Source organism: Chinchilla lanigera, unplaced genomic scaffold (assembly GCF_000276665.1).
Source record: "Chinchilla lanigera isolate Chin_1 unplaced genomic scaffold, ChiLan1.0 scaffold00015, whole genome shotgun sequence".
In the NCBI taxonomy this organism is placed as follows: domain Eukaryota; kingdom Metazoa; phylum Chordata; class Mammalia; order Rodentia; family Chinchillidae; genus Chinchilla; species Chinchilla lanigera.
In genome coordinates, this window is record NW_004955416.1 from 27603716 (window position 1) to 27626807 (window position 23092).

A 23092-nucleotide genomic window follows, 5' to 3' on the forward strand; every position below is an offset into this window, starting at 1 on the left:
CTGTTCTGTCTAGAAAGCTCTTCTACCCACATTTCCTTTTGCTCTGTGACTTTTTCTGAGGCCAGGCCACCTGTGACACACTCAGTCTTTCAATCCCAGTGCTGTCTTACAGAATGTATTACAACTGTATTTTAATTGTCTACGCAATTATTCATGTGTCCCTTGCTGGATGATATCCCCCTAAGCCCCGTCTGCTTGCTTCCTTCCTTCACCTCTAGCTCTTAGCACAGTGTCTGATACACAAGAGGCACTTAAGAGTTGTTGAATATATTCCTAGCGGAAGATAAATTTAGTAGTGTGTATGTCTAAAATAATTCTAAAATTAGTCACCAAGTTTTTATTTATATATTTTTCTGGTGCTGGGGATTGAAGTGCCTCATGCACACTAGGAAAGCACTCTACCACTGAGCATCATTCCCACACTCAAGGTTTCAGTAATATTTTGATCTCAGACATTTAAAAATACCCTGTAATTAATCTTTCTTTCTTCTTTTCTTTTCTTGTGCTACAGATCAAACCTAGGGCCTTGCGCGTATCAGGTAAGTGCTCTACCACTGAAGTACATCGCCAGCCCCCAATACCATGTAATTTTTAACTTGTGAATTTTCAATTACAATATAAATTTTATGTCAGAAAATTATCAATACAGTGCATAGAAGCAGGCACAGCAGGAACGGAGTTCTGAGTTTACTTAGTCTTTATATTATACCTGACAATGAACTCAATAGAAGGGGCACACACTGAAGCCACATCCTAAAGCGGTCTGATAAAGTGTGAAAAAAAGAACCCCTTAAATTAGCAAGATAAGAGCTACACGGTAGTACCTCAAAGCCCACCAGTGAACTTCCTTTCCTTTAGCATTCTTTTTGTTGGCACAGTGGGACCAAGGTCAACAGCAGAATTTCTCTATCCAGACCCCACCTCCCTTTCCTGCTAAGTACAACGGAGCTAAGTCAGGCTACAAAGACAGAGGAGGGGATCCCACTGTACTGCACGGGTTTCTGCTGGCCTTGTTCACTATACTCAGGTCCCCAAACAGCCCCAGAACCGTATCTGCTGTCATGCAGAGAATAAAGTGCTCATCATTTCTGCCACCAAGTGCCTTACGGGTCAGGATATGGCCTGCTGGGTGCTGTGCCTTAACTACGGCCACACACTGCAATCACTAGGAAAAACCTATCAGCCTTCAACTCTCAGGAGGCCAGCTAAAAATTGCTGCACTGGGGCTTGGGCACTTTTCCAATGAAAGTCGTTTTTACTCAAGGAATAAACTCAATTCTAGTTGAGTCATTTAATTCATAAATGAGTTAAACTTTATCAATATTTACCCTGAATTATTTCATTTATATGCTGTAAAATCAGAGCTTCCATTCCATTAAGAATCTGGTATCACCTAAGTGGATGGAAAATGATGTCTGCTACAACACAATCAAAATAATTTTGTAAAAATATTCTGTGGCCTGGGAGTATAGCTCAGGGACACAGCACTTGCCTAGCATATGTGGGGCCCCAGGTTTGAACCCCAGCACTACAAAACAAACAAAATAAAACAAAAGCCAACCCCCCCCCAAAATCCTGCAATCTGAACTGCTTTTAAATAAGTGAAACATTATAATCTAAGAATTAGCAAATTTGACAGCAGAAATTCAATAAAGCAATTTAGGATGATCTAGGAGCATATTCTGTGAAAGCTGACAATATGATGCCCTATGGGTATAATACAACTGCATCTTTTAATGATCTGAAAAACTTGCAACGAACACAAGGTATTAAGTGGAAAATATATAGGAAGACATGGCAATTAGGAGGCAAGCCAGTGACCAGGCCTCTCAAGAAGCAGCTCTTACTCTTTTATCTCTCAGATAAAGAAGCACTTAGCAAACCCACTACCTCAACTGCCTAAGTTCTGTGGCTACTTTAACAATACATTCTTCATAACTATTAATATACTTGTTAATCTCGTTCTCTCCTTTTTGGAATCCAAAACTGCCTGATTCTATAATTAGTAAATGTTCTAAAATTAACTTATAAATTACATTTGACCCGTTAAACAAAATGTCAACCAATTTAAAGGTTGATTTGGATTTTATTAATGATTCCTATCTCTCCTCTGAAGATTTAGAAAAGATATTCCAATGAGCTAGGCAGCAGAGCTAGGTCTATAGGCAGAAAAGCAAAAGCAGAGAACAAAAAGTAGGTTGGTCATTTTAAAGTTACTTTCCTTACAGGGTTAAATGGGTGGGGGTAGCCTCACCATGCCGGCTCAAGCACACGGGGCCCCTTCTGATTTATTGCTGAGAGTCACCCAGGGGATTTAAAAAAATTGGCCTATTTCAAAGTTCAGTTTGATGACTGGTCTCTAGCACTAGTGAGTCCATTCTGTCGGTCTGGTCTGCTGGGCCCTATTTAGCAGTTAGGTCCAAAACAACAGCCTCTTATACATTTCTTTTAACAATACTAATAAAACACCACTTTTAATCTTTTTTTTAAACAATGGAATGTAACTGCTAAGAAAATTCACTGCAGTAGGTGATTCCTAGTCTCCTGCAGATCTGAAATTCTATAGCCCTCAGAGTACTGGAGACATAATGGACAGATCAAGGTTCGCAGTAAGCCACCTTCTTGGGAATTACTTTAGGTAAAACACACAGATTAAGTCTAGAAATGCACAGCACAAGTATTGTTGCTGTGTGTAGGTAAAGACAAAAGGAATGTACAAAAACACCAGGTGGGCCTGCCATGGTGGTGCACCTGTAATCCTGGCTACTCAGGAGACTGAGGCAGGAGGATGGCAACTTTGAGTTCAGTCTGGCCAACACAAAAAGACCCTCCCTCAAAAACAAACATGAAAAAGCAAATCGAAGGTAGTAGTTGGATTAAAAATGAACTATTCAAAGTGTTTTCCAAAATTTCTGGGATATGACTTTGTATTTTGTTTTCTTCATTAGGGAGTAATCACGGTAGAGCTTAAAGATCAAAACTAATAAATTTAATATGATGGAATACTCCCAAATACAGCTAGTTCTTCATTGTAACTTATCTATGTCAATGCCAAAGGGATATTTAGACATTTCAAATTATACAGTGTGATTGGTAAGAGTAACGGTGTGCTAGTTAAACGGGATGTCAACTTGAAAGGGTTAAGAAACACCTAGGCTTAGTGGAGCACAGTTCTGGGTGTGTCTGTCTTCGGATGACTGACATGGAAGTGCAAACCGGGGAGAGAAAACCCACCTTGGATGTGGGTGGCACCAACTAACAGGTTTGTAGTCTGGATAGAATAAAAACGAAGTCTTCCTTTTTGCTTCTTTAGAGGAGCGCCAGTCTCCTGGGATGTTATCTCCCGTTCCCTCAGGCCCCCAGTACATTCTTCAGCCTTCTGATGCAGACCCTTTGGCTTTCTGACATGTACACACCCAGGATTCTCTGAACTCCAGGCCTTTGATCTTACACTGGATCCTCAAACACCTGAGTGTGAAGATGGCCATTTTGCATTCTTCTACTCCTGACTCTGCAGGTAACCCCTGTAAGCCTACTTAGTAAACCCTTTGTATGTCATATACATTTTTGATATCCAATCTGTTCCTCTTATGTACCCTAAATGACACAAATTTTGGTACCAGACAAGTGGGATCATTGCTGTGATGTTATCTGGCTACGTGATTCAGAAGCTTTGGAAACTGGTTCACAAGAGGCGTTTGCAAAGTTTTGGAGATACCATCTGGAGAAGCAGCCCTAGAATGCTATAAGCCAAGCTTTATGGGAGATTATGGTCAGAGCTCAGACCAGAATGCTGAAAAAAAGGCAGACGGCAAAGATGGCTCAGGAGGTTTCAGTTCCGAACTAGGACTCTACTGGCAGTTAGACTCCAGGCCAAGTTGTGTTATGCTCTGGCAGAAGGTTTGGGTACAATTGCGTATGTTCTGAGACTTTGTGAGAGACTGAGATTAACCACTTAACAGTTTATCCCAAGTATCATTTGGGCAGCATGTTTGTTTACCTACCAATTAACCTGAGCATCACTCAGACAGATGTCATTTCAATTATTTGATCCTTATACTGAATAAATTTGATAAAATTGTTGGTTTTTAAATTTCTGTTAATATTATCTTATAAAATTATTGAAAAAAATGCAGTTTTTGGTCATCCTGTATTTAAATAATTGGACTAGTAAGTGGTTAAGGTCTACTTAATCTGGCGGAAAAAATTTCAAGGCATTCCAACATATAGGCTGTGGCATGGGTACTGTTGGGGGCTTTTAGCTAGTTCTTCATTGAGAATGAGAACAAATAGCCAGTGAGTGATTTCAAAAGTTCTTAGTTTCACTAGAAGAGAGCTCCTGCAAAGTTGGGGCATGTAAAGCTGGAGCAGAGGAGAGTTTCGTTGTGGAAAAGGTCAAAAGGAGCCAAGTACTTTGGATCAGAACAAGAGAAAACCCACCTCATTCTGAAAAACAGCTCTACTTTCCTTGGGATAAAGTCCAAACCTCCTTCACACGGCTTAGCAGGCCCTTCAAGATTGGAATTCACTTCTGTGTCCACAAACTAAGCTCCAAGTTTTCTCTGAAGTCCTCAGAAACTATGTGAACTTTAAAGATGCCCAGGCTTTGTCAGCCTACTCTTTCTGACTAAATCCTACTCACACCTCTCACACCCACCCTTAACCTTCAACTTGGAAACCTCCAGCCTTTTAGAGATCCAAGTCAGGGTCAGGCCACCTTGCAAATGCTCCCTCAGACAATACGTACAGTATTTACCTCAGTGCATTGTCTTCTAGTCCACCCGAACCCTCCGGCCCTAGTTGACTATGAGCTTCTCTCGCAGGACTGGGCTTATTAAGTGTTTAGTTAGCCCACTTAAGTCTATAAATAATTCATGTGGAAGGTGCCAAACAAGTATTCTTGAATAAATGGAAGTCACTGTAGGGGACAAATTCAATGTTTATGACCCCCACCTGCCGCAAAATATCTTAACATTTTATTATAGAATATAATTCCTGCAGTATTGGGCGATTTTAGTCTGAGGCACTGTCATCTCCTGCTGGGCAACTACAACAACCTTGCTCCCCACATTTGCAGTAACTCAGCTCCTCATGACAGTTCTCCTCTACTGAGTAGCCAACGATCTTTTCAAAACATAAGAGACTAATCCCCCTCAGGGCATACAAGGTTCGGCATGACCTGCCCTCGGTCGTTATGAATCAATCCCTGTCCCCTCACCACGCTTCTGCTACAGCGACCTTCTTTCTTCGGTTTTTGTAAAGAGCAATATTCAGCATAGAGGCTTTGCACTTTTAATTCACTCTGCCTGGAAATTTATTCCCCCAGATCTTAGCATGGCTAGCTTTCTGCCATTCATATAGCCGCTCTCTCGGGGAACCTGACTACCTAAAACAGCCCATCACGTCCTAGTTAAACTCGACCCCATTATTTTGCTCGATTTTCTTCGTATAACCTGTCCCTGATTGTTCTGTGTTTCCGTGTCCCCTGATAACATGAAAGCAAAAGTGACTGCATTTATCTCGCTCACTGCTGTCTCCCCAACGATCTGAAGGGTGCCTAGCCAATACATACTTGAAAAATGATTAAATGCACTTACTAAACACATTTTAAAATCCCCATCTCGTATTTCCCCCACTCTCCAGTTGTCTTCACTCGCCAGAATCCGTGAGGATCGCTGTCCCTGAAGGAAAGCCCTTGCCTGGGTATCCCGATTCCAAAGACTGCTTTCTTTTTAGCCAGCGATCAATCCCCAGCTGGCAGCCAGGCGGTCTCGAGACCGACAGACTCACCAACGACGAGGCGCTTGCGTCAAAAAAGCTTGGAGGAAACGTTGTGGAACAGGGCCCCCTTCCCCTCGCTTCTAGAGACCGCCGCCTCCCCAGCTCCCAGACCAGCCCCTTAGTCTGCGGCACACACCGCTCCCGGAACCCAGCTCAACAACTCCTCGAGGTTACCAACCTGTCTGAGAGCTGGCTCGGTCCACTCAGCCTTGGCACCACCATTCCGGTCCATATCTGCCCCCTCTGCGCCACCGTAGTTCACGGGGGAGAAAAAGACAGCGAGTCTCTCTTCCCGCATGCGCACAGGCCCCCTCGGCGTACAGTGTCTCTTAGCAACCGCTTAGAGTCCCTCCATTAGGGGGCGGAGTCTCGAAAGCCACCTCGGGGAAGCTGCGGGGGAAGTGAATGAGGCCAATCGGAGAGGAGTCTCAGCCCAGAACGACACGCCTCCCTTCACTGTCGCGAATCCGCAGGCAGCTTTACGGCAGGCAGGGGGTGGGGGCTGCTGGGATAAGGAGGAGAGAAGGAAGCAACCAACCAACCAAGTCGCCCCCACCTCCCACCCCCACCCACTCCGGACCTGGTTTACGGCTCAGGGCTCAGGCTTCAGTGCGGCCGCTGATTGGTTGCTGCGAGCTTGGTCCCATCCCAGTGACCCCAAAGTGCTGGAGGGAGGGGGCGGGGGTGGCCCAGTGCAAAGTGCATCCCGAGACCCCTGTCCGGAGACCTAGCTGCTGGCACTTCAGACCCTGTACGAGCTGGGACTTCGCAGTCCCGAGACCTCCTGTGTCCCTCCCTAGCTGGAAGCCTCCGGCCCGGAGCGCCGCAGTCCCCTGCTCGGAGCCCCTGGACCGGGACTGCCCCCCCCAGCCGGGACTTCCTCCCTGCACCCTGCCCCGAGGCTGCCCGGCAGCCGGGACCGCCACCTTCGCCTGCTCGTCTGTCCTGATGCTCTCCCCGTTGGGGCCGTGAGGCACCGAGGAGGATCGAGAACACCCGAGTCTGGCCCTGCCCGGGGTGTTTCTTCAATGGAGAAGTTGGTGAGTGTGGAGGAGGCTGAAAGGAGGAAGAGGAGCAGCAGCTAAGGACACAGGTAAAGTCAGTTACCTCCCCAGAGGGGAAGAGGGCAGCCGGGGGGTCGGGAGGGCGGAGAATCACTGCTTCTGCCTTACCTGCCCTGGCCGCCCTCCAGTTCTTTGCTTCGTTCTCCCAGCCTCGGAACCCTGTCCTGGCCTGTGCACTGACTGCATCCCTCAGTGGTTCCTGTTTTCCAGGGTTGAGCTGGCTGGAGGACACTCGAGAGCAGGAGGGGGTCTGCCCACCTACCGGTGAAGCAGCAAGCCCGGTGCCTCTGACCAGCATCCTCTGTCAAGGTAAAGAGCCAGCCTTCCCTGCCCCCGTTGTTTATTCTTGGCCCCTACTTCGTTAAGCAGTGCTTTATTTTCAGGGTGGGTGCTTGGGAATGCACCCTTTTCTGGACCCTGGTTTCCTAGCAAAAAACAAAAACACTGCTCATGCCTGATCCTTGACATTTTAATAAGTTCTCTACTCCAGAACCGTGTTTTTCTCCGTTTAATTTGTTTCTGTGTTTTGTACCATCATTTGATATACTATGACATGCACTCTGCTCTGAGACTTTGAGACCTTCTTATAGCTCCCCCACCTTCCTTACTCTCCCAGGAATTCCTCAATTCCGTGTTAATTGCTTGTTAATTCCGAATGAGTCTGCTTTTTAATTAAACCACAATTTACTGTTTCCCCCCTTACTTCTGCTGTCACCTTTTCTCTACCTTCACCAAGAAATCTTTTGAGTAACCTAATTGACAACGGTTTGGTAGGTGAAGATAAATATATGGCTTGAAGTAAAAACTAAATTTGTGTACCTTCTCAGAGTATGAACAGAATGAAAGCAATATCAGCCCCGAAGCACTTCTGTATAATTATTTCTTTGGGCATTTGTGTGTGACAAATGCAGCTATACACCGCAGTTATTACAAAGAGGTAAATAATATTTGTTACACCTCAGGTGTTATAGAGAAATTTATAAAAAGTCATACATACTGGGCTTGGTGGCCCACATCTGTAATCCGAGCACACTGGCAGGAGGATCTGTGAGTTCAGCCTGGGCAGTGTAGTGATTTAGGGGGACCCTTTATCAAAATTTAAAAAAAAAATTTTTTTTAAAGCTTGGTGTGGTGACACATGGCTGTAAACTTCAGCACTCTGGGAGGCTGAGACAGTAGGATTCAAAGTTTGAGCTTAGCCTGGACAATTTAGGGAGACCCTGTCTCAAAAAATAAATAAATAAAAAAGACTGGAGAAGTAGTTCATTGTGAAGATCCTGGATTCAGTCTCAGTACTGAAGGAAAAACAAGAAGTTGCACATTGTCTTATTAATAATCATTTGACAGAAATTTAAAAACAAAGAAATGTTTTGATGTGTTTAGACATATGGGGCTTGATTTTGGTGCCTTTCATAAGTGAGTGTTCTCATCTCAGAACCCTTACTGAAAACTTGCTAGATTAAAACTTACGCGTCTGGGGGCTGGGGATTTAGCTCAGTGGCAAAGCGCCTGCCTGGCAAGCGCAAGGTCATGAGTTCGGTTCCCGGTACCGGAAAAAAACCAAAGAAAAAAAAAAAACAAAAAACTAAAACTTACGCGTCTAATTCATGTGGTCACATTTCTGCTGCCTATTTTGTTGCTGCCTTTGAAAAGGTACCAGAGGTAAGTTTGGGACATTAATGTAATTTCTAAAGAGTGAATATGAGCACAGCAGTTATACAAGAGTTAATTCACAAACCAGCCAAGTGAATGACTTCTCTAATATCCACTAACAAGAATGTAAAGTGACTTGTTAACCTCACAGTTATTTTAATATCTGAGATTGTGTAGGATTTTTTTGATTTAAAGAAGTACTTAAGATAGAGTTGTTGGGTTTTTTTAGCTAGTGCATATAGGTTATACAGTGGAATAAGTTTTATTTTGGCGTGTTTGTGTGTGCCTACAGGGCACTTGATAACTCCTTCCCCTCCACCACCACCCACCCGCTTCTCCAATAGGCTCCCTGTAGATTTTTTATTTAGCCCGTTCCACTGGACATTTTTTCTTCTGCAGAAATAAATATCTTTGCTGGTTCTGCTAATTCTCCTAACATAGCTAAAGGTATTTCTGAGAGAATCTGAGGATTTGCATGTTTTTGAGACCTAGAACTGGACACCAAAGGGGGAGGGCGTATTCTGAGTGAGATTTAGAATCAGTATCTACCAGTGACTATTCCACTGTGAAAATTTAGGACATCCTTTTGTCTGTATATAGGAATCGAGGGCAATTGACTATTTCTATAAAAGATAGGCAGAAATTTATAAAATTGAATGCTAATTTCTATTACTTAAATAGGAAAGTATAAAGGTAATATGATAATTAGGTAATATGGTAATAAGGATGCTTAGTGATAGTTTTAGAACTTTAAAAACTGCTAAAATACTTGAGATATATTTTAAAGGTCAAAACACAATATGTATTTTTTTCTGCTTTACATTTAACTGAAGGATATTTTCAAATCTAAGAGGTGTTTTCACCTGAGATGGTCAGGCAATCTGTCATTAACAAATAAGACTTGTAAAGAGAGAATGTTGCTTTTTCTCTGGTTTCTGGCCAGTTCATTCTTACTGCTTAAATAATATAGATCTGCTCATCTATTAATAGTTTTTCTAAGATTAGGCAATTTGTATAAATTGTCAGCTTCTATTATGTTTCTGGTATTAGCATGATTGAGAAACATTTAAGGTTAAGAAACATTTAAGATGGAGAAACATTTCAGATACATTTAAGAAACATTTAAGGTGGAGAAACATTTCAGATACGTAAAAAGATTACATTTTAAGATTACACCACTTAATTTAAGTATTAACTTACTAACATGGCCAGTTAGATAGTGTGTATTTTTCAGTCTGGCAGTCAACTTTTTGTTACTTCTATTGTCAGTCACATCATTTGGATTTTTTATTTGGTAAACAAATCCAGATTTATAATTATATAGGGAGAATAATTGATTTTAATTGAAGCTATTAATGATGCATCTGTAAGACACCATAGCTAGTAGTTTATTTTCACAATTATTGAATGTTGTGGTCTCTCTTTATTTTATTCCCATTTAACTTTAGTTACTTAGAGATACACAGTATGTCTAAAACGTTGCAGTCACGGAGAGTTTCTGTTACATCTAATATTGAACTTCCCACCTTTAATTCCATTCTCAGTTGAGTGCAGTCCCTAATTATAATGCTTGTCTTCTTTCTTTCTAGGCTGCCAAGACTGTATTGGCTTACATGGGTTCATAGAATAATATTAATAAGCCTCATCACTTATGTTTGGGATTTAAGCTTTGAGTCAGGTCTGGATAAATGAATTCTAAATTTTTGCTATTGTCTTAATCTACATTTCCTGAAAGTTACTGGCTTTTCTACTGGAACTCATGTGAGTCAAAGTTGTATGTGATGATAAATCCTAAAGTTATTTGGTGACCCAGTAATATGCAGGAAATACGATACCCTCACTTGTTTAGGAACATAAACACTATGCTATGTTGAGCGATACTAAAATAACACTTACACTTTATTTTGGGTTCCAGGCTTGAGATCATATAAGTAGAGCTCGTCACCATGCATCTCAGCCATGTTGTGTGTTTTGATTGGCCCTCTAGTGTTTCTGCATCCATCTTCCCTCTTAAGTCCATGAGCCATTGGTGGATTTATTTTTCTCAGAGCCAGTGTCCTTGGAGTTGCTGATGTTATTTCCTTACCAGCCTGTATTTTTTGTTTACTCTGCAACAAAATGCTTATTTCTTTTTTTGAGTTGCAAGCCGTTATCTTGTTTGTAGTTTGTGTCAAATCAGAAAGCACAGTACTAATTTGTATCACTTAATCAAAAGATATGTGGACTTATGGTGAAAACAGTGTGCAAAAAAACATTATTAGCTAGTCATTTATGCCAAGAGAAATTGGGGAAATGCAGTCAGGTTTAGTGAAGGTTATACAGTTTTGAACAGATCTTAGACTTCCTGGTTACGTGTTCATTGTGTGTGTTACTCTGTCAGTATAGGTTTTCTTTTAACTGTATGAAGCAGAAACTGTGTTTCTAACTAAAGGAAGTTCACTTGGCCTCTATGTAGAAATTAGGTAGTAATTTATCTTAAGTGTATAGTTTCAAAAGTTCAGAAGCCTAGATTAGTCTTCTTTTGATTCTAGATAGAATGGGAAAGATGAATTAGCAAAATTTCAACACAGTAGTAATGTTTAGCAATAAGACCTCATAGAAATGATATACACTGGGGAAATGGTTCATTTTGATACTTAATTCTAAAGACTTGCATGTTTGTATGCTTTTTTCTAACTGTGAAACACAGAATGGAATTTCTAAAAATTACCCTTAGAGCAACTCTTTCCTGAGTCCGTAACTCATCCTTAGGACAGCATCATACTGAGTATGTGTTATTTTGAAAATTGCCTCCTTTGCCCTATTCCTTTATTTTATAGGTGACTTCCACAAGCAATCAGGTTTTTAAAACTTGTATTCCTTGGCGGGAGACAGGCTTTTTACATTCTCATGTGTGGCCTTCCTCGGTTTTTAGTATTTGCTGCTAAGTTCAGTAGTGTTTTTTTTCTTTTTATTTATACGTCCATGAGTAGCTATACTCTGTGAACTGCGGCTCTAGCACTGCACTTAGGAAGAAATTAAGTACTTATCTGATGCTTTGGCCTAGGGAGGTGTTTTGGTGATAAACCTTCGTCCTTCATAATTCACAATGGTGCAGCTCTCTGGGATCGTGTGTACATGGTATGTGTGTGTGTGTACGTGTTTGCCCCTGTAAGGACTGATGTACCAGGCACCTGCAAGGAGTGCTTTTTGGTTTAAATCTATTACTATGTATAGTGCTTGTTATTATCAGAAAAGAGAAATATAAACCTGGAATTTCCAGGATTTAAAAAAATATATAAGTATGCAGAACTCTTTATTATAATGACACCTAGAGCTGATACCTATGGCCAGGGCTTGACATTGTGCTGGAGACACAGCAGGCATTGAGTGGCCATTGGTTTGTCTGAGTGAAGTAGCTAGATGGAATTATGACACGCTCTTATGATTTAGCGTCTTTCTTGTGGGGAGAAATAGTACAGGCACTTCAGCTTTTAAAACCTAGCCTTTTCCTGATATTGGTAATAAAGACTGTGCATGTTTTCTCAATGCTTGTCTCTCACATTCTCCGCATCATGCCCACCCACCTCCTATGGAAGTGATGATGGGTATTCAGAGGCCAGCAGAAGCCACGGAGAGTCTCACAGACTTGAAACAACATTTTGTCATGTCCACTTCCCTTGGGAGGCAGGAGGTGTTGGGGACACTCTAAGAAGTGAGGTGTCTGGCGCTGTCCATTCTCGACATGTAACTGTCACCCATGTGAAAAAGTCATTGCAACTCCTGTGTGGAAAAGTATGAGGCTCACTATTGTAAAACAGATGTGCATTTTAAAAACAGACATTGTTTTAGCATTTAGGAAAACTGCAACAATCATACAGAGTCTCTATAGCCAGTTTCTCTTGTTAACATCTTACGTTAATGTATGTCATCTCCTCAAGAAGATCTAGATAAATTATTTGGAATCCTCAAGAGGTTTGTTTCTCCCTCTATTATTTATGTCAATATAGACTCAATTATATTTATTTTGTACTTTGGGTTATAATCCAAACTATTTGAAGTATTTCTTTGCTCCAGTGGTTCAACTTTGGCCATTGCGAGCTCTATCAGTTGGTTCTTTTATCCCTTGAATGTACCCCAGAGGATTTTCTTTGGGCATATAGCTTTTTCTTTCTGGTACTATATGATGTTCCAGGCTTATATATTTTCTGCCTCAGTCTTAAAATCAGGCATTTCTATAAGGCCCTTTTGTTCTGCATTGCTTATACTTGGCCTTGTAGGAGTTATTCTGATGATGTCTACTTCATTTATTTAAAAATAGTAGGTAGTGTTTTATATCAAGTTTTATTTCCAAGTGCAAGTTGACAGTTTCTGCCTTCCTTGGAGAAGTTTGAAAGGAAAAATGGGATGTGAAAAAAGCAAAAGGTAGAAGTGGATTATACTAATTTAGATGGGTTGAAAATTCTTGTGTGCGGCCAGCAGCATCTATAACGGCTGCCTTTTTTTTCTGCAGTGTGACGGGTTGCCAGATGGCCTGTCCTTTCCCTGTCTGAAGGTTTAAGTCATACGGGGCTTGGCACCCCACCACCAGGGAAAGGAGTGGCAGTCCTCCCAGTACGTAATTCTTGGAGTGGTTCTGTTGTGATGTGTGGAGGTCATTTTGCCTGTGTCCTTAACCTTGATGGAATTTGTGGAACTAGGATTCAGTTGACATGGAGAAAGATCCCTTTTAGTCGTAGGGTGAGTCTTTGCAGAATTCGTGTGGAGAAGCTGAAAAGCTATTGTAAATGTTTTACCTAGTTGGGTAAGTGCATGAAAGGTAACAATTTCAGTGTTACAGACTTTATGCCTTTCAAGCATATGAAGAACCAATATTTAAAGATATAATCTTGTAGATTCCATTTTGGCCCTGTCCAGTATTCAATGCATATATATTCTTTTTAGTCCTGTTTAGAAGGAGTAGGTGATTGATGGTGTCAGCTAAAAAGTAATTCAAGTGAAGCAAGTCTGTAGATACATTGTAGAGAGAAGAAAAAGAAGCAGCTTTGCTGGTATCCAAATTGTAAATGTATGATTTATTTTTTTACAATTTTTCAAAAAACTACATGGTGGGGAAGAGAGGTGAAATTCTGAAAAAAAACTTTGAAACCACCTTGGAGAGTACTGTAAAAGATCATTTCTAAAGATTTATCTGAGTTCTTTGTTATATAGTGCTAAAATTTAAATTTATCGAAAAGTAGACTCTGTAGGCAGCTATGATTCTTAATTGTAAGGAACTTTCCTATGATTGTTATTTGATTTATTTTTAGGTTAAGAAGTTCTTTGGCTCTGTGGCCTGAACATACCCAGAATCTCCTCCCCACGATGTTGTATGTGCACAATGGTTATTAGGCGATCCATATCCCAGGAGAAGGGGCACTCTTCTGTAAGGTAAGATGACTCACGGTCACCCGTCATCTGTGCTATTTTGAGGGAAAACCTGGTCAGTTTGTACTTTTTCCTTGCAATCAGTGAAGGTAGGGGGGTGTGGCTCAGTGGTAGAACACATAATTAGCAAGGCCCTAAGTTCTATTTCTGCCCCTCTCCCCAAAAAATTAAATAAAAAATGTGATAAAAATTATGAATCAAAAAAAGCAGTTAATGTGTACTAAATATAGCACCTGCTAGAAGAAAATCCAGGTTTGTTTTGATATTATTTCCATTTTTTTTCTTGGATAATAGACCTTTAAAATAACCATTCCAGTTAAAACATTGTTAGAGGTGATTGTTCTGATCATGTAGTAGTAGTTTCCATTAATTTCTGCTGATGATCTTCAGCATTTTATATTACTGAGAGAAATAAGCAAAAACTTATCCTGAAAGGACTTTTTTCTTAATATCTGTAAGACAAGATACTTAATTGTAGGGATATAATTAAGTGAAGAGATAGAAGAAAATTTTGTTTATTAAGAGAACAAATAGTCAAGAAATCTCTCATTTCCCAGTTTTCTCTGAGAACATAGCTATTCTTACACAAGTAGCATGACTTTTATATCACATTTAGTAGTAATACTTAGCTTGTAGTAACATTTTCTAGGTATAAAACCACGTCATACATTTATACTTTTAAGTTGTGGTGGTTCAACCTAAGTTAGGCTTAGTTTATCTGAGTACAGTCGGTAATGAAGAGTTTTACGTGATAAATTACTGTTGATAGCAAGATTATCCTGAGATGTCTAACCTACATATGAGAACAAAATGTCTTCAAAGGGCTCTATCACAGAATTTTTTATTTTTAGAAATAGAAGCTACTAATTAAGCCATGAGTCTGATCTATTCTTTCAAATTAGCCCACTTTCAGTGTCTTCGTAGAAGCTTGTTTAGGTCCCTGTGTATACTTAACAGTTTAAAAACACACTCAAAAAGTTTTTGTATATGCATATATAAGATTATAACCTCTCACCATTTTATTTTGGGATTTTCCTATTTGTATGAAGAGATCCCGTTTTATATTGGATTTCAGTACATATAGACACTTGTTTTGTGGCCTAGCAGAGATTATGGGAATTCTAGATATTTTCCTTTAAAATAATTTTATCATGAGGTTTATTAACAAGTTGTTTAGATTCTTAGAATTTTGGAATGTACTGTATGATCTTGCTACAGAGGCTGTGGTAGATAAAGGGTTAGTAAAACATACATGACATAACCTAAAGCAGGAAGCCCTGGTGGAAAGAAATAGAAATAGAAGAAAGGTGAATGTAATTCTGACATTTTACTCTCATTTGCTTAACCCACCCCACTTCTTGTTCCCCAAGCCTTCACACCTTGGAGTAAAAATAAAATGTTGGGCTAAAAGTAAAATGTTTTCGAACTGCTTCAGAGAACTAACCTGATGCTTTTTGTTTGTTTTGGGGTGTGTGTGTGTGTGTGTGTGTGTGTGTGTGTGTGTGTGTGTGTGTGTTTGTGTTGGTTTTCGCTAGGAGTCAAAGCCAGGGCCTTGTGCATGCTGGCACTCTACTGCTGAGCTACAACCTTAGCCCTAAGCATAAAGGATTTTTTTTTCTTTTCTGCTCTTCATAATTAAATGTATGGATTGTCCATTTGATACTCCATACTTAACTCTGATCTGTGATAATCATCCTTGAACAGTTTACAGCTTAACTCTCCTCTGTGGTGTACCGTGTAAGTCAGAACTCCTAAAACAGGTACCAATCTGACCCCACTGCTGTTGTCTATTTGTTAGCTACCTAGTATCACCTCCTGCTTTACGTAAAATATATCTGTTATGTTTATAAGTTGTTTGTTTTGAGTGTTCAAAAGGCTGCAAAAGAAATTTTCTGCTCAAGAGTTCAAGGGGTTTTGTGCCTAGATTTCCCTTTAAAATCATTTCTAATTTTGGCAAACTTACTGAAAATTTTGGTCTTAACGATACATGTTAACCAGCGCTATAAACAGATTACTTAAATTTACTGCTTTAGCAAATAGACAGTGGTGTAATATTTGATGGACACAGTACCAGAAGCCACTTCTAAAATTTATGTGTTCTACCTTCCCTGAAAGGCTGATCCCTGTGACCTAATGAAACCTTGTTAAAAAGTGGACTCAGCTAGGATGTTACACCACCATTGTCGAAGGAATCCTGAACTCCAGGAAGAATTGCAGATTCAGGCTGCAGTGGCCGCTGGGGATGTTCACACCGTACGAAAAATGTTAGAACAAGGCTATTCTCCAAATGGTCGAGATGCAAATGGCTGGACCCTGCTTCATTTCTCTGCAGCAAGAGGAAAGGAAAGATGTGTTCGAGTATTTCTAGAACATGGAGGTGAGTTTGCTAGAAGCAAACCTTTTTCCCAAGGAGAAACTTAAAATGAAATCATATTTAATTTAAAATGTGTGTGTGTGTGTATACGCACATGTGTAGGTGTATAATTTTTAATGCTTCTCCTTTGACAGTATTCAACACTTGTTCTCCTTTGTGAAGATTTTGAATAAAATATTTTAAAACCGCATTGTTCAAGAAATGAATTTGGTAAATGGTCCTTGTCCCCCTCAGATACTGCTTTTGTATGTAGCCGAGTTACTTCAAGTAAGCAACCCTTGTGGAGTTGTGCAGTAGTTACTTGTGTTTTAGAAGCCGAAATAATCGTGGTATTTACCATTACAGAATTGCATGCTTCTGGTTGGTAGTTGCTCAAGCAGAGACTTAGCACAGGTTGTTCCTAACCTCTTGGCCCTAATGGTATCTTAGACTTTGACTTCATCTTTCTTTCTGTTTTGGATACTTTCTATTCCTGTTTTAGAACATTCATTTGCCTTTTCTGGAACTTGTGGGTTTCTAGATAACCTACAAGACCTGTTATCTGTGATCTATCTCTGTATTAATATATTTAGTTGGAAACTACATTTGGCATTTTGTTGTTGCTTCCAAAAACTCAATTTCCGTTGGTTTTTAAACTAATCATTGTCCCAAACCACCTTGGTTTTTTCCTCCAGTTGAATTTCAACTGCTTTGTTTTCTTAATGGTGGAGTGTACATATTTTATCATTTATACCTACATTAGCTCTATAATTGATGATGTAAAACAGTTTGGTTGAGACTCAAGTTACACATATGCCATTCTAGGGCCTGAATTGCTCGTTAGCAGTGATTTAGTTTCATTCTTAAGCAATACTTTGTTAAAAGAGTAGTCAAACTTGCTTGAATTCTAAAGTGCAGGAAAATGTTAGAAGCCCCACAGCTTTCATGTAGATCCAATAAATTATGTGACTGTATTAATATAAAGTCTGTGGGCGTGGACTAGTTGCAGGAGAGACTAAACCTGGGACTGGGGATAGTTACAGGCCCCCTGAAGTGGGAATTAGATGCCTGAAATAGTTGATTGTGAACAGGACCTAGAAATTTGCTGGCCTGTGCCTACTTTCTAGCTGACTCACACATCATTTCACCTTACAACTTGAAAACCTCAGTTCCGAAGTTAATGAAGGGGAAATGTAAACAGAATGCTAGGAGAAAGATCTAAAAAACCAAAAGGTGGATTAAAACCTTAAAATTCTGGCAATACTTAGGAAAATTAAGAACAAGATGAGAGTTAACATTTGTGTTTCCACCTAGGATGTCCTTAACATAAATGCAATGCATCTTTAAGTAAACTACAACTAAGCACCAAATCCGCTATGACGAGCCCCAACCCTTGTCTGCCTAGAAGTAACCGGGGGTATCAGCTTGGTTTGATGCTTATACTTCTGAATCACGTCCTATTGCTATTACATGAACTCATAAAAATTATGTCATATTGTGTGCAGGTTTTAAACATAAGGAATAAAAAATATGCTGTCTTACTAACCTGCAGTAGTTTATTTTTACTCGATTATGTGACTTAAAGATATTTTTAATATCAGAGATCTACTGTAATGTGGCCCTTGTTCCAATAAAACTTTATAAAAACCAATGGTGGGGAAAACAGGAAAACCAGTGATGGACCACGTTAGGCTTTTGGACCACAGTTTCTAAACTCCTCTATCTTATCTATGTGTGCACACATATGTGTATATTTTACTGAAAAAACTGAAGAGGGCTTGTGGTATATTCCAGTGGTAGAGCTTTTGCCTACCATGTACAAGGCCCTGGGTTTGATTCCTAGGACCACTCAAATACAAAATAATAGGTGAAATTCACACACTGTGCAGTTCATTCATTTATAGTGTACAGTCTAATGACTTTTAGTATATTCATAGAGGTGGTCATCCATCACCACCATCAATTTTAAAATGTCATCATTATTCCAAAAAGAAACTTTATATGCATTTTATATTAATATATATAAATTTATTCTTTTCAATATATTTATGATATAGGTACACTACTATTTTTAGCTATTATTTTTTGAGCAGGATAAAATTCGGTCAGTAGATTTTGAGAAGATAATATGCACATACATGGTTAAAAGCTAAGTGAAAGGTACTGTAGATTTTGAATGAGGGGTAAATGGATACTCTTTAATCCCCTTCACTTAGGCTATGTGCAGAGGCCGTCACTCCCATTGGCTTCTTCGGTACCCACGGAAATGTTCTGTGCACAGAGGCATAAGTGTTTTTCCATCTTCTACCTGCTGGCTTGCTCTCCTTTTTAATGTTCTGTTCTGTATTCCTGATTTTTGTTGTGTCATAGCTTAGTGATAGTTCCTTGTCAGTCTACACTTTTGTCTCAGGTTCTATTGTATGGATGTCATTTATTTATACTAAACTCTATTTTCATCCTTCTGCTAGAAATAGTATTGCAGAGCATGTCCTTCACTGATGCTTTATGTATGTGAGAATTTCTCTCTTGAGTAATTCCTAGAAGTGCATTTGCAAAGTCATTTTTTTAAAAATAAGTATTGACAAGTTTTTCCCCGAAGAGGCTATAATTACCTATGTCCTTGCTGACTGGATGGGATAATGCCCATGCTCCCAGGAGTGTACTGCCAGATGGTTTGCTGTTTCCTTTGTGATTTACTTTTTTTGTTTTTAACCAGAAATCATGTGTGAGTAACAAAACATTACAAGACTAGGCTTTCTGTCTATTTCTTATTGACGATTGACTTTGGAATTGTTTATATATTCTTCTCCATTAGCTGTATGTTGCAATAGTCCTCCCCCTACTCTGTCGTTTTTTTCACATTCTTGATGTCCTTTTTGTTACTGGGCAGAATTCTTCATTTTAACTAGCTGAAGAGTATTTTTCTTTGGACTATGACTTAAGCCTTTTGTGTCTTGTTTAGGAAATGCTTAATACCACCGTATTTTTCACCTGTATTTTCTTCTGAACTTTCTTATGGCATTTAGGTTGTTATTCTGCCTAGAATTGTTTTTGCTTGTTCTAGGAGATGTGCAGGTACAATTTCACCTCTTCCAGCATAAAGCTAGCTTAAATTGTCCCTTTCTTCATTTCATTTCATTTCATCTTACTTCAGTTTTCATTTCATATACATATATGATTCCACTTCTGAGTTCTTACTTAGTATCCCTGGATTAATAAAATAATGTCTTAGTTACTGTTGCCCTATAACAAGTTTTGATATATTTTTACGACAACAAAAATGTTTTGGAGAACCCCTTCCGTTGTTCTTTTATTGACTTTCTTATCACTTGCCTAGAATGTTTCTCATAACACATGGTGACTGTGTTTCAGAAATCGTTTGGAGAGGGCACTCCCTCTCTCCTCCTCCCCATGGCTACCCATAGTGCTTAGGGCTGTCCATGTTTAGTGCGGTCCTGGCTTCTGGTCTCTAGATGGTTGTGCCCCATGTCGGGTCACCCTCTCCACTCTCACGCTGTAGACATTGTACAGTCCGGCGGTTGCCCCCACTGTTCCCTTCCCCAGCAGTGGCACTACAGCTTAGGATTGTCATTCCAAAAATCCAGAAACTACCATGTGAACCTTTTCCCTCATCCCTGATGTGGCAGCTTACAAAGTCTTTTTGATCTTGCCTGGTAACTATAAAAAGTTTTCACCAAAGACACTACCCCACTCTTCAGCATGAAACTTCTTTCCCTACCAGAAGTATTGCAGTGATTTCCTTTATCCCTGCATCCAGTCCTGCGCCCTTGCCTGAAGCCTGTCTCCAAGTAGCAAGACATACTAGAAATGCACTTTCAGTATCTCCATTTGGGAATCCCTCATTGCTTTCTCACTTCCCCCGATACTGCTCCAAGTCCTTCCTGTGATGTGCACATGGTGTCTAGCTCCTCGTAGCTCCGGCTGTGGCTGAGCGGCAGCCCCCCTGCCTCCTCACAGTCCCCAAGCCCAGGGGCAGGTCACTCTTGTTCCCTCCCTCTTGCTCATGCCTACTTCTCTCTCGGCCGCTTGGGAAAACCTTGTCTTTCCACCTGGGCGTGGTCAGATGAGCTCTTCCGTATGTGCCTGACAGGGCATATTTCTATTCCCCTTCTGATGAATGATAGTATTCCCTGGACCTATTTCTTATGGCACCTAGCATAAGCATAATGAATTACTTTATAATAATCTGTTCAGCATCTGTATCTGCAGTTCATGTAAAGCTTTTTCGGGGCAGAACCTACACCTGTTTGGTTTGCAGTGAGATAGAAAACTGACACCAGCCATCTAAGATAACTGTCTCCTAGCCTTACAGAGATAAGACTGATATTTTCTTCTATCAAAAAATACTGATTGAAAATGGGCCAGCCTAGTGGTAGGGTTAGAAAGTTGCCCACATTCACTATACTTCTCTCTTCAAAAATCATCAAATAAGAGGAAATTTGTACCAAAAAAAAAAAAATTGTAAGAAATGAGAGTTCACTTTTTGATTTTTCTCTTCCTCTTCCTTTTCATTTTCTTCCCTTTTCTCCTGCTTTTGTGTGTGTGTTTGTTTGTAAAGAGAGTAAGAGATCTCATAGACAGATGAGGTGGCCATTTGATCCCATGTAAGTATTTATCTAATTCATATATTTATTCAGCACCTAATATATGCCAGGTTCTGCAGTAGGCACCAAGGTAGAGAAATAAACATGGTGCTAGCTTTTTGGCATTTAATAATCCAGTGGGTGGGTAGGTTTACAGCCAGAATTTACTGAACATTTTATATACGCCAAATTCTTTCTAACAATTATATGGGGTTAATAAGTTACTAGTTTTCACATTGGGAAAAGCAAGCCCCAGAAGAGTAATTTGTGCAGGGTCATTCGCCTGAGCAATAACAATGGAACTTGAATTCAAACCATAATCTTAACCGTGGTTCTGTATTGTCTGGAAGAAAAGTAAGCGGTTCCAACAGAGCAAGTACAGTTCCGTGTGTGATAGCTCCTCCCTTTCTCCTGGGGCCGAGTTTGGGCTGGGAAGGGTTTCTGGAGACAGTAGTTTGATGGAGATCTTGAAAGGTGTCAGACAGGAATGGGAGCTTGCAGGGCTGGGGTTATTCCAGATACATGGGACACTGAGAAGGGTTGAAAGAAAGAGCAAACATATTTGGTTGGAGAAACTGAAAAAAAATCGAATGTGCAATGAGCGTCTTCAGTCATTTGTTTCTAGAGACATGGATGAGCTTTCAAAATGTTTGATGCAGAGGATTGGGAGAATAAGATTCATACAGAAAGAAAATTCTCGGTATATGAGCATATCGGTAACGTCCAAGACATGCAGCAAGAAGAGCAGGGGGCATGTGAGGCGGGAGTCAAACAAATCAAGAATAACTGAGTTTTCTGGGCTGAGGATCAGAAAGAAAAGAGCTGCCATTCATTGAAGTGCTAATGACTGGCAGAGGGAAGTCAGTCAGATGCACCTTAAGGTACGGGATATAAATGTTGAACACAAGCCACTCACAAAACTAGGAATTGTTCACCGGAGGTATACACAAGGATCAGAGTTGCCAGTTTTAAATGCATGCATCTACACAGTGAAGCCACTGGTGAGTGGTCACACAGAGCTAGCCAAGCTCAGCTCTGAGAGGCTGCCCTGCAGGAGAGTGAGCGATCTGACCGCAGGATGGAGCCTGGTAGGGAACGCAGAACCCCGTTCTATTGAGACAAGGAGCAAGTTCGAGTTGGCTAAGGGGCACTTCTGGTATTCCAAAGGGCAGGGTGGGGTTTAACGCTCTGGTTCAGCATAAGCCTAAGTTATCCATAGCATGGGATGATTTGTGAATTCCAGCTAAAGTAAATAGTCTGTTACAAGGGTTGGAACTGTAAGGTAACTTGAAGAGATGAAGTCTTAGTGCATTTATTTATCTTCAGTGGTGTTTTTTTGCAAATTGACCTTGAGGATATTAAAGTTCTAGAACTTAAGTATATAGAGCAAATCTGCAGAGCAACTAGAGAAAAGCATCATAGTCCCCTCATAACAAAATGAGTAAAGTCTTCTTGATGAAACACATGAAAATAAGTATGAGAGATTAGGGAGTAATCAGAGATACCCACAGAAGAGCTATTTTTCCCATTTGAGAAAGGAAAGGTTTTGCACATGATCTCAAATGCAGTAAAACAAGCACATTGATGAGGATTTATGGAACTTTTTGGTAATATTAGAGCCTTAAAAACTGTAGATGCTTTTGCCCAATAAATCTACTTCAAGTTTATTAATTTAATTAAGTAAGTCAATAACTAAAATTCTACCAATTCATACCTAAGACATAATCTTAAAAGCAGGAAATATTTTCTATATGAAAACGTCACCCTCCTTGAACATAACTGAAAAAATAGTAGTATTCTCCATGCTCAACTATAAAGCGTTAAGTAATTAGAATATGATTGCAAGTACATATAAATTTTAAAGAAATGCATAGAGAGCCAAAAGTCTGCCTCTGCTGTCGTGATTAATAAGTTCAGTGTTTTAAACTTTAAGTGGTCCTACACAAATAATACATTTTTTTGTTATTTCATCTCTTGAGGAGTATAAAACAAGGCTTATAAAACTGTGACTGGGTTTATAGTATGTAAGTTTTAGTAAGTCTGACAGTGGCGCACAGAAGAGAGAAAAGGGAAACGGAGATCATCTCAGAATAGTTCACTGTTGTTCAGGTTTACTACTTGAAATAGTTACATACTATTAAAATTAAACCCAAAGTAAAAGCAGAAATGAAACAAAGAGGAAAACAGCAGTCTCTGGAATTGAAACTGGGCATATGACAGAAAATAATTGA

At 40.0% G+C, this 23092-nt stretch overlaps 2 protein-coding genes across 2 annotated transcripts in view; one reads left to right on the forward strand and one right to left on the reverse strand.

Moving 5' to 3' along the window:
* The window catches only part of Lins (lines homolog (Drosophila)), a 24609-nt gene extending 18544 nt beyond the window's left edge, over positions 1-6065 (reverse strand). The window contains exon 1 of the mRNA XM_005381639.2: positions 5960-6065. The gene's annotated coding sequence lies outside the window, so the exon portion shown is untranslated. The remainder of the gene's footprint in view (positions 1-5959) is intronic.
* A 230-nt stretch (positions 6066-6295) lies between these two features.
* Positions 6296-23092, forward strand: part of Asb7 (ankyrin repeat and SOCS box containing 7) — a 39176-nt gene continuing 22379 nt past the window's right edge. The window contains exons 1-4 of the mRNA XM_005381638.2: positions 6296-6874; positions 7056-7154; positions 13787-13907; positions 16020-16281. Of these exons, the coding sequence (XP_005381695.1) occupies positions 16071-16281 (211 nt within the window). The 5' untranslated portion in view covers positions 6296-6874; positions 7056-7154; positions 13787-13907; positions 16020-16070. The remainder of the gene's footprint in view (positions 6875-7055; positions 7155-13786; positions 13908-16019; positions 16282-23092) is intronic.